General features: G+C 39.6%; 1 protein-coding gene across 2 annotated transcripts in view; it reads left to right on the top strand.

Annotated features, from left to right (window-relative positions):
• The window catches only part of Ino80 (INO80 complex subunit), a 114,609-nt gene that overhangs the window by 80,119 nt on the left and 22,077 nt on the right, over positions 1 to 12,413 (top strand). For both annotated transcript variants that reach the window (XM_026787741.1, XM_005364272.3), the window contains one exon: positions 6,408 to 6,502. In XM_026787741.1, coding sequence (XP_026643542.1) covers positions 6,408 to 6,502 — 95 coding nt within the window. The remainder of the gene's footprint in view (positions 1 to 6,407; positions 6,503 to 12,413) is intronic.

Below are 12,413 nucleotides of genomic sequence, written 5' to 3'. Positions count from 1 at the left end.
GATAGATAGATAGATAGATAGATAGATAGATAGATAGATAGATAGATAGATAGATAGATAGATAGATAGATAGGAAGAATGAATAAACAGCTAGCTATAATGAGGTCTGATGCCCTCTTCTGGCATGTAGGCAGACATGGAAACTAACACTTTATGCATAATAAATAAACAAACAAACAAAGAAATTAAAAAAAAAAAAAGACAGGGTTTCTGTATAGCCTTGGCTGGAACTTATTCTGTAGACCAGGCTGGCCTCAAACTCAACAGAGATCTGCTTATGTCTGCCTCCCTAATGCTGGGATTAAAGGCTTGCACTGCCACCACCAACTACAATTCTTACTTTGAGAACTTCAGTTCCATGCCGCCCCTCTTTTTTAATAGAATTATTCCTTTTATTAGTGTTGAGTTTCTTGGCGTTTTTTTGTTTTTGGTTTTTTTTTTTTTTTTGAGTTCTTTCTATATTCTACACACTAATCCTGTCAACACTGACAGAGAATTTTTTTCACCTATTCTGTAGGCTGTCTCGTAACCCAGGGAACATTTTTTTTCTATACAGCAGCTTCTTGATTTCACGTGATTCTTAATTATCAGCCTTATGTATAGTCTGAGTGGTTAGTGTCCTATTTAGAAATTACTTGCCTGTGCCTTTATCTCAAAGTGTGTCCCTATGTTTTCTTATGCAATATTAGAGTTTCAGCTGTAATATTGAGGCCCTTGATCTATTTGGAGTTGAGTTTTGTGCAGAATGAAAAGATAAGGACTTGCTTTCATTCATTCATCTACATGTAGATAGCCAGTTTTCTCCAATGTTTATTTTTTTTGTCTTTTTGTCAAAAATCAGGCATCTATAGTTGTATAGCCTTGGCACTCAATCTTCTCTTCTATTCCCTTGATCTGTGAGTCAGTTTTTACGCCAGCACTGTGCTGCTTTCAATGCAATGGCTCTGTACTGTGACTTGACATTAGGTTTGATAATAGCTCCAACAGTATTTATTTTGCTCAAGATGCTTTGGATATCTAGAATCTCTTGAGCTTCCATATGAAATTTAGCGTTTCTTTTTCTTGTGAAGAATGCCACTGCAATTTTGATGGAAATTGTATTAAATCTGTAGATTGCCTATGGTAGACAGCATTGTTCACAGTATTTATTGCTTTCTTCCCATCCATGAGCATGGAAGGTCTTTCCATCTTCTAATGTCTTCCTAGGAGTATTTAAAATTTTCATTACACACGTTGGAAAGATGGAGAACCCAAGTTCAGTTCCCAACACCCACATCAGGCAGCTCAAAGTCACCTGTCTTCAGCTGTAGGGGATCTGATGCCCTTCTGACTCTGAAGGCACTCCCTCAGAGTCATGTGTATGTGTGCACATATGCGTACATGCACACAAATGCAGGCACTGCACAAATAAAATAAATTAATTTTTTTCTTTGTAAATGTGTTCCATATTGATTAAGTTTATTTTGGGACTGTTTTTTGTTTGTTTGCTTGTTTTAGGTTATTGTGAAAAGAATTGTTTTTCTATTTTTTCCCCTTTTTATTTTATATGTATTGGGTGTGTACAGTATGTGGATGTAGTACCTGAGCAGGCCAGAGAGGGCATCAGGTCTCCTTGGAACTGGACTTACAGTAGGTAGCTGTAAGCTGTCTTGTGAGTGCTGGAAATCAAACCTAGGACCTTTGGAGGAGCTGCTAAGTGCTCTTAACTGCTGCACCATCTCTCTACCCCCCTCCCTGGTTTCCTTTTTAGGTTGTCATTTGTACATAGGAAGGCTAATGATATTTATGTGTTAACTTGGTATCCTGCCACTTTGCTGAAAACGCTTATCTGTGAGTGTTTTTTGATGCAGTCTTTATGTTATAGTATAGAATCTTATCGTCTGCAGACAGGGGTACTTTACCACCTTCTTTTCCTGTTTGTATGCTTTGTGTTTGCTTCTCTTACTGCTCAGACGAACACTTCCAGCACTATATGGAATACATGTGAAGAAAGTGGGCTCTCTTATCTTGTTCCTGATTTTAATGGAATTCTTTGAGGTTTTCCCCCCATTTAAGGTTAGCTGTAGTTTTGTTGTATATAGCATTTATTATGTTGAGTTGTTTCTTCTGTTTCAAGTTTCTTCAGGGCTTTTAACATGAAGTGATGTTGGATTTTGTCAAAAGCCTTTTACATTTATTTATATTTTATTTTATTTATAAGAATGTTTTGTCAGTCGGGCCGTGGTGGCGCAAGCCTTTAATCCTAGCACTCGGGAGGCAGAGGCAGGCGAATCTCTGTGAGTTCGACAAGAGATAGTTCCAGGTCTACAAGAGCTAGTTCCAGGACAGGCTCCAAAAGCTACAGAGGAACTCTGTCTCAAAACACACACACACAAAAAAAGAATGTTTTGTCTACATTTATGTATGTGTTGTATATGCATGCCTGGTGTCAGGGAAGTCAGAGAAGGGCTTTGGATCCCCCTGAATCTGGAGTTAAAGATGGTTGTGAGCCACCATGTGGGTACTAGGAGTCAAACCTGGGCCTCTCCAGAGCAACAAGTGTTCTTAGCTGCTGAGCCAGCACCTTAGAACCTTTTCTGTACCTCTCAAGGTAAGAGTGTAATTCCTGTCCCTTGAGTCCATTTATCTGTCACATTTATTGGTTTTCAAGGATCAAACCATGTCTGTATCTCTGGAAGAAACCCAACTTGGTCATGGTGAATGATACTTTTTTTGATGTGTTTTTAAATTCAGTTTGCTAGTATTTTGTTGAATTTTTTTATTCTAAGTTCAAGGAAATTGGTCTATAATTTTTATTATTTTTCTTGTATCAGGGTAATACTAGCTTTATAAAAAGAAGTCTTGTAATGTCCTTTCCTGTTTTATGAAATAGTCTGAGACGCACTGGTTTTAGTTCTTTGGAGCTGTGGTAAAATTCACCAGTAAATCCATTGTACCAAAAATACTTATTTACTGCTTCAATCTCATTGCTTATTATAGAAGGTTTTGTTTTGTGGTGGTATTGTTGTTGTTGTTGTTGTTGTTTTGGGGTTTTAGAGACAGGGGTCCAGCCCTGACTGTCCCGGACCTAACTCTGTAGAGCAGACTAGCTTCGATCACACAGAGATCTGCCTGCTTTTCCCTCCCAAGTTCTGGGAATAAAGGCATGGGCCCTAACCCCTGGGCTTCTTTCTTTTGGTTAGTTTAGCTGAGGGTTTGTCAGTTGTATCTTTTCAAAGAATCAATTGATTCTTTGTAATTTTTTCCCATTTTATTAATTTCTAGTCTCAATGATTTCTTTCTGTCTACTGATCTGGGATTTGCTCTTCTTTTTCCAGGGCCCTAAGGTACATTTAAATTATCTCTTTGAGAACTCTCTGATTTCTTAATGTAAGCACTTTAAGCTATAAACTTCTCTCCTAGGACTACTTGTATTAAATCTGTGTTTTCATGTGGCCTTGGAAAAGGAAATAACTGACTTCTCATTTTCAAATTGAATTTTAAATATTTTCATTTTTATGTGTATGTAGCACTAGGGGATATGTTCACTGAGTGAAGTTGCCCAGTTGCCAGAGGAAAGTGTCAGATTCCTTAGGACAGGAATTATAGGCCCTCATTGTGAACCTCTCCATAAGGAGCTGGGAACCAAACTCAGGTCTTCTGCGTGAGCAGTAAGTACTCTCACCTGAGCCATCTCTCCGGTCCATTATTTTTATCTTGCGTTCTTCAAAGAACTTTCTCAGTCTTCATTGGCTTGTTTAATCTCCTTGAGTTTGTATATTCACTAGGATTTAATTTGCTATCGACTTGTAGTCTTACTCCATTGTAATCACATACTATACAAAAAATATTTCAGTTTTCCTTTGTTTTGTGATACTTACTTTGTGTCCAAATATATGATCTATTTTAGAGAAAGTTACTCCATGGGAAAAGTCATTACTGCCACAGGAAACCAGTATAAATATTTGTAGTATGTAGGATTTACTGGCCTTTTGGTTTTGGTTGGTGGTGATGGTTGTTGTTGTTGTTATTTTTTGTATCAGGGATTGAAATAGTCACTTAACTGTAACCCTAGTTTTCTTTCAGTTTTTTATTATAAAACATAGTCTCATTGAGCATCTGAGGTCTTATACTAAACCTGCTCTAGCCTTCCAAGTAACTGGGATTACAGAGCTGTTCCACAAGGTCTGGCTGACTAGTCTTTTTTAGTAGGGAAAAATTATTTTGGAACCTATGTATAGTTGTACCTTAGCTATGATTATTAATTATTTATTCCAAGACTCCCCAGAACCCGAGACATACACACTGTTTTTTCTCTACATGCCTTAGATAGTTTATCAAGTAAGAATTTATTAGTAGCCAATAATAAAGTAAAATGTAATATAGTATATCAGAGTTAATTAATTAAAAATTAGTAATCGGCCTGGTATGCAGAAACCTTTAATCCTAGCACTCAGAGGCAGAGGCAGGTAGATCTCTTTACGCTAAGGGGCAGTCTGGTCTATAAAAAGTTCCAGGGTTATATATATATAGTAATATCTGATCTTAAAATAAATCCCTGGCAGGTGCATGCTTTTAATCCCAGCATTTGTGTGGCAAAGCCAGGTGGATAACAGTATGTTCTAGCCTGGTATACAGAGTTCCAGGGCAGCCAGGACTGTTAGACAAAGAAACCCTGCGGGGCGGGGGGGAGCACTTTATTAATGAGTTGTTTCTTGTTTTCTATTTCATATTTTCAAACGCCAGCTTTACTGTAGGTAGATTGAAGTAAGGGAAGTGAAACCACAACCTGAAGGACTACTGTTAGTTTTTGCTGAGTGTACGTGTCTGTACCTTCCTTCCTGCCTCAGGCCTTATGTTGCCCAGGCTGGTCTTGAATTTGCTATGTAGCTGAGGTGGTTCTTTTTTGTTTGGTTGGTTTTTGCTTTTTTCAAGACAGGGTTTCTCTAGTTTTTGGAGCCCTGGAACTCACTCTTGTAGACCAGGTTAGCCTTGAACTCACAGAGCTCCCTGGGCCTCTGCCTCCTGAATGTTGGGATTAAAGGTGTGTACCACCATATCCAGCACTGATGTGGTTCTTAAAACTCCTGATCCTTTGTCTCCGCCTCACAAGGACTGGGAATACAAGCCTGTACCACCTTACCTGGCCAATGTCTGTCTGTTTATAAATAGGCTGCCCTGTTGAGATTTGAACATGAACTTTTCTACAGTGAACTTTTCGTAGTGTGGTCTTGGTTAATCAAAGGGAAAATAAGCATGAATTTGATCTTCTCTAAGGAACCACAACTTTGGGACAAGGAAAACATTCTTCCAGTTGGGTCTTTTAAAATCTTCTCTCTATTCTTAAAATTGTGATTCCTCTCACAGGTGATGTGAAGAACATACTCAGCTTAGGAAAATTACTTTGTCATCTGTTTTGCTCTGATACTGAGTCTATAAATTCAAGAACAAATCCTCAGGGATTTGTCAAGGGTGGGGCCAAAGGACACTGGTATAAATATTAATTATGGAAAGGAAACTGGTTCTGTTCATAGCTATGAAAAAATACATGTGGGAAGTAGAAAAAACAAGATCTCCTGAGTAAATTGTAAGCATGGGATGAGGGTTGAAGAGGAGGGGAAAGGCAGGAGGGGAGCAGAGAAACAATGTAAAGTTCAATTTAAAAAAATCAATAAAAAAAAAAAAGAAAACTGTTATGCTCTGAAATAATGAGCTAATGGTATAGAATGAAATGTTTACTGGAATTTGTTTTAAAATATTCAAATATATTATTTATTAAGTTATACAGTGTTAGGTTAGCTGGAGCTTTCTTATGAGTTCTTCTCAAAGAACAAAGCAAAATTTTATTCAACTATATTTGGGAATGTGTTGGTGTGTGTGTTATTGAGAAAAGTCTTACTATCATATTCACCGTGTAGACCAAACCGACTTGAATTCAATGAGATTTCCCTTGCTGTACTGCCACACTCAGCTGTTTTCATTGCTGAGAATGATTTGACAGGGACCAATTGCTGACAACAAAAATTACTTGAAGAGATACTGTCCTAAACTTGAGGACCTCTACTCTGAATAACTTTGAACACTTCAGTGTCTTTTGAAAAATTATTTCAGGATAAGTAACTACAAATCAGAGTTGGAAAAAAAGAAAAGAAAAAAATATATGCTTAGTGACTGAAAAGCTGTTTTTGTTTATAAAGCCTACAGAAATCTGCAGTTGATTAGTTTCTAAATTGAGGTTGCAGGTTGATTTTGAATTTCATAAAGTAGCAATAAACTCACCTGCTGCCCTTTTACAGTCATTCCCACCCATTCTGTATATAATGAGTTGAGTACATTATATTATATCTGGATACAGTGGGCAAAAGCTTGAGAATTAGAATGCAGTGATTGGCATCAGACTTACTGTGTTCCTTTGTCCTGGTTGACAGGAATATATGGTTTACAGGAAGCATACCTACATGAGGCTGGATGGTTCATCCAAGATCTCAGAGAGACGAGACATGGTTGCTGATTTTCAGACCAGGTAACATTTAATGGGAATTATAGAAATTCTTTTGATTTTTGATTTTTCCCTCTAGTGCTTTAAATGATGTTTGTGTTTGGAAAAGCCTCTCCACAGGCGCATTAAGAATTCGAATCAGACCAGATTTAACCAAATTAAAATGCCCGTGTTTAATAAATGTTGTACTCTCAGGTGGCCAGGAGAGCATGGTGGGGGGGTGGACAAACCCAACAACCACGTGTTTCTTTCTCCATGGCAAGCCTAAATAGCCTGTGGGAATGGTCCTGACCCTCTCCAGGGGAGGGGTCATCGCTTGGCAAGCTGTCCAGTCCAGGTGCTTCCAGTCAGTTTGTTTCCAGCCAGTGCATCTTAGATTATTAAGCAGTCAATAGCTTGCCTACCTTTTGTGTATGTATTATACATTGTTCCTGTATGTGTTTGTGAAGGTCAGAAATCAACATTACATGACCTCCTCATCAGTTTGCTCTCCAACGACTCCCTGAACCTGGAGGTTACTGACTGTACACAGTAGCTATATAGCGGGATCTAGGTATCCTCCTGTCTCCACCTCTTTGTGTGCACCACCACAGCACCTAGTGCCTACTATTCGCAGAGTTTGCTAAGTCTGCTTAGAGTGATTCAGATCAAAGAAAGAATGTGAATATTAATATGAAACATGATATGGCTATGTAACCTTGACAGGCTAGAACTGGCTTTGTAGACCAGGCTAGCCTGGAGTTGCTGGCCTTTGTCTCTTCCTGAATACTAACTAGGATTACAGGCATGGATTACCACACACAGCCATTTTTTTTCTCACGTCAGTACCTACTATTTTAGAAAGTAAAGGTCTATCTTTTTTTTTTAATACATTTATTATGTATACAATATTCTGTCTGTGTGCATGTCTGCTGGCCGGAAGAGGGCACCAGACCTCATTACAGATGGTTGTGAGCCACCATGTGGTTGCCGAGAATTGAACTCAGGACCTTTGGAAGAGCAGGCAATGCTCTTAACCACTGAGCCATCTCTCCAGCCCAGGTCTATCTTTTTTTGTTTTGTTTTTTGAGACAGGATTTCTCTGTTGCTATGTAGTGTGTTCTAGAACTCACTGAGTAGGTGAGGCTGGCCTCAAACTCAAAAATCTGCCTTTCTCTGGTTCCCAAGTGCTAGGATTAAAGGCATCACTGCCTGGCTTCCTTTTCTTTTGTAAGGTTGAAAATAGAGGCAGGATCACAAGTAGTTTATGCTGACCTTACCTCTTGATATCCCATCTCCATCTCTGGAGTTCTGGAACTACAGTCATTGTTACTTACATCAATATAAAGATTTCTGAAGCTGGGAGGTGGTGGCGCACGCCTTTAATCCCAGCACTCGGGAGGCAGAGGCAGGTGGATCTCTGTGAGTTTGAGGCCAGCCTGGTCTACAAGAGCTAGTTCAGGACAGGATCCAAAACTACAAAAGAAACCCTGTCTCGAAAAACAAAAAAAACAAAAACAAAACAAAAATTCTGAATATGAATGACCACCCCCAAAGAAGAGGATATCAATGTCTATGAAGAAAAATGTTAGGCTAAAGGCATAGCTCAGTGATAGAGTGCTCACTTAGCATGTGCAAGACAAGTGCCAACTGTAAATGGAGACTATACTTTTGTTTCCTGGCCACCCAGACCCAAATAATCACACAAAAACTATTAATTACAACACTGTTTGGCCAAGCTCAGGCATATTCCTAACTAGCTCTTATATCTTAACCCATTTCTATTAGTCTGTGTATCACCACGAGGCTGTGGCTCCTTGGGCAGCTATATGACATCTTCCTGACTCTGCTTTCTTTCTTCCTCTGTCTCTGTTTGGATTTCCCTGCCTTGCTATATTCTGCCGTGCTATAGGCCAAAGAAGATACTTTATTAACCAATGGTAACAAAACATATCCACAGCATACAAAAGGGGAATCCCACATCAGCCAACAGTAGCTCTATCTCAGAGTTTTCTTAGAGCTGATTTTGAATTTGTGTTTGTGTTCCATTTCCTATAAGCTTTCTGGTATTACAGATACAGAACAATGTGACAAATTGCAGTGGAGTTCTGTCTGTCCTCTTTGTAGCTCTCAGCTGCTAATGAGCCTGTGAACTTTCAACTACAACATGTTACATTTGGGGGTTTTGCAAGAACTGTTCATGTCCTATGTGCTTCTCAATGTGCTAAGCAGGGTCTGGCTCTCCTCAGAAAAAAGGCCGTGTTTTTCTGCAGATAGGTCTGTTAAACCCATTGATAGCATTCTTCCTTACATTCAGAGAACTGAGAAATGTGGTAGAGGGAGGGACTGGAGATGGCACCGTGGTTAAGAGACTGGCTACTCTTCCAAGGATTGGGTTCAGTTCCCTTCCCCCACACAGTGGCTCACTACAGCCTATAATTCCAGTTTCAAGGAATCTGACACTCTCTTCTGGCCTCTTGGGGCACTACACACAGACTTACATACAGGCTAAACATGTTTTTTTGTTTATTTATTTGTTTTTCTGTTTTTCGGGACTGGGTTTCTCTGTATAACAGCCCTGGTATCCTGGAACTCATTATGTAGACCGGGCTGGCCTCAAACTCAGAGATCCGCCTGCCTCTGCCTCCTGAGTGCTGAATTAAAGGTGTGCGCCACCACCGCCCAGCTCATCACATCCAGCTTAAGGCTAATCACATTTTTAAAAAATGAAAAAAAAAAAAATTAAGAGAAATAATTAAGACCTTACAGTATGAATAAGAATGCTTCTGACTTTCTGGTATTTAGTTACATGTCCAGTTAGTATTTATCTTTTTAATTCCTGAGAAGAAAATTAAGCACCTAGCTATTTATGTTTATTCATTTCTTTTATTTCAGTTCTGTTTATTTATTGTTCTACTTTGTTTGCTTTCTTGAGACAGGTCTCATATAGCCCATGTCTTTGAATGGCTGGTTCTCTTGTTTCATTTGAGGCAGGGTCTCTACCTGTAGCCTAAATTGGAATGAGATTTGTAACATTTGACATCTGGTGACTGAGTTTACAGCTATTATAGCCGATCAAATTCCAGGAGTAGCAAGAGGTAGAAAGAGGCCATAAACTTGGAGGCCATAAGTCAATGTCAGGCATCTTTAATTTTTAATTTTTGTTTGTTTGTTTGTTTATGCGATACGGTCTCTCGTTGAGCCAGGAGTTCGCTCTTGGTACTCGTTAAGCCCTGGGATCTACCTGTCTCTGTCCTGGGAGTACAAAGGTGTATCACTGCCTCCTTGTCCTCATTCTAACTCAGCAGGCACTTATACATTAAGCTGTCTCTACAGCCATTTCTTTCAGTGTTAAGGTTTTTGTTTTGGTTTGTTTTGGTTTCTGTTTTGGTTTGTTTTTTAAGATCTTGATATGCAGCCCAGGCTGGCTTGATATGCAGCCCAGGCTGGCCCAGAACTCACAGTAATCCTCCTGCCTTAGCCTTCTAAGTGCTGAAATTATGGGCATGAAGGATCATATTCAGCTCATCTCCTAATTAACTTAGTAAGAATAGTTCATTAAGCAGGTCTAGGAGTGCCAGTAGTTTTAGAACTCTCCTGTAGGGGCTGAAGATGGCTCAGCCTGTTAAGAGCTCTTACTGTTTTTGCAGAGGATCTAGGTGTGATTTCCAGCACTCACATGGTGGCTTACAGCTAGCTATCCTTAACGCCATCCTGTTCCAGGACACCCAGTGCTCTCTTCTGGCCTCTAAGGGCAGCAGACATACACATAGTACACTATCAAGTTTCCCACATAAGATGGTCTGAGTGGCATCTTAAAATTGAGAAAAAAAAACAAGTGTTTTTCAAAACAAAAGGCATGCTTGGCCAAATATTTTCATTATTAGTGAAAAGACATCAAAAGAAAAAAAATGTAGTTTCAACTCAAAAGCCCTGTGGCTCAAAGGTCAGCCAGAGTAAACAAGAACTCCTATAAAAAGCCATTTACATTCCCTTCATACAAGGCTTATTTATGAGGGATCCTTCCAGGAAAAAGTCTGGCTGAGACTAAAGACTGTTTGGCCAGGATGTCCTGGCAGCGTTCAGAACATGTGACCAGTATGTGATCCTAGGAGCCATTCACAAGGTCTTTCCTCTGTGATGAGTTGGCCTTTGCTTCCTTTCCTTCTACCCCCGGACCTTTACCAGATGGATCCCCCCCCCTCAGGTATCTGAGCAGTCATAGTAACCCTTTGGGAAGCATGGGGGAAGTGACTATAGCATGGGCTCTGTTAGTTGTTCTCTTTGGGGTGAGAGTGTTGGGATGCTGCAGCATCCTCTTACATTCGGCTGCTTGTTCAGTCATTGAAGAAGCTTCGCTCCCATCCTTTCATGCTCAGTACTGCTCAGGCATTTTGGTGCAAGGGGACTTAGTAGGATGTTAAAAAAGAGTGAGATTGAGGCCAAGGTGTACCTGTGCAGTGTGAGGTTTCCTGTGCTCCTTATAGACACTGTACCCTACTCCACCAGGCAAAGAGCTTGCCAGTTGACGAACCCTGAATGTGACTTCTCTGCAGCCCCTAGAAGGTAGTCAGACTGCACTGTTGCCTTCTAGGAGTTTGTCTTATCTAATCAGAACTCTTAAAACATTAGCTTGTATTAACATCCCTAAATATATTAAGTAAAACAGAACTTCTCAGTAGCTGTAGATATTTTGTTTATAATAATCTGACATATAGTCTAGAATAGAAACTCCTTTGAGCCAGGCGGTGGTGGTGCACGCCTTAATCCCAGCACTTGGGAGGCAGAGGCAGGCGGATCTCTGTGAGTTCGAGACCAGCCTGGTCTACAAGAGCTAGTTCCAGGACAGGCTCCAAAACCACAGAGAAACCTTGTCTCGAAAAAACCAAAAAAAAAAAAAAAAAAACAAGAAACTCCTTTGATAATTACAGCACAAGATTTGTGTAATCCTTATTTTCTATGATTAAATTACATTAATTACAGCCAGACTTTGGCTTTATTAAATATGTCTCACCAGAAGTTGTATTTTCAGTACAGAAAAGAAGTGTTTTCACTCTGGCACGGTAGTGAACACTTACAGTTTCAGCCTTCCAGGAGCAGAAGCAGTTCATAGCAGGTCTAAGGCCAGCCAGGACTCCAGAGCATGACATGGTCAAGAATTTTTTTTCTGCAGCTGTAGATCTAAGTTTTTGTGTTAATTTATTTTAGTTATATTACTTCTCTCTGTGTGTGTTGTGTTTCCTTTTTATGTTTACTGCATCTGTGTGTGATTTCTGCAACCCTCCAGAACCTATGAGCAGTGTGTAATCTCCTTCTTTTCTTAGTCTTCCCAGCTGCCTTCTGCCTTCCTGGCACATACCTAGTTACTCTCCCTGAAGTCCACCTGGTGTTCATGTGCTAAGCTTCTTCAGGAATTACACGCTGAAAGCCTTGGCATTTGGTAGATATCACACAGGTTTTAGAACAGGAGAGGAAGTTATATGGAGCCAGAACAGGCTCAGTGCTCAAGTGAAATATAGGACATTATTTAGACACCAGCTGGGCCCTAAATTCTTAGTCAATTTTTATTTTGTTAATTGTTCTTCCCTGAACCCATGAGCATACAAATTTCTATTTACATTAGCCTATATCCATGGGAAAATGCACTTGTAAATTGTCAGGTGCCTTACAGTTTTTGTTGTTGTTTGCTTTGTATTTTAATCTTAAAATTGATGTTATGAATTAAGTAAACTTCTGAAATATTATAATGGATGATGAATTCAAAGATTAAAAGGGAAAGCAAAATGCCTGGTATGGTGGCCACACCTATGATCCAGCATTCTGAGGCAAGAGTATTTCTGAGTCGAAGGCCAGCCTGGGCTACATAGTAAGAACCTACCTCAAATAAGGTAAATGAACCATCAAGCTTTTTTTGTGCGGGGGGCTTTGAAGCACAGTTTCGGTTTTTTTTTTTTTT

This window comes from Microtus ochrogaster (genome assembly GCF_000317375.1).
Source record: "Microtus ochrogaster isolate Prairie Vole_2 chromosome 14 unlocalized genomic scaffold, MicOch1.0 chr14_random_1, whole genome shotgun sequence".
Taxonomy (NCBI): Eukaryota; Metazoa; Chordata; class Mammalia; order Rodentia; family Cricetidae; genus Microtus; species Microtus ochrogaster.
Note: the sequence above shows the minus strand (reverse complement) of the source record. Positions and strands in the feature narration are given on the sequence as shown.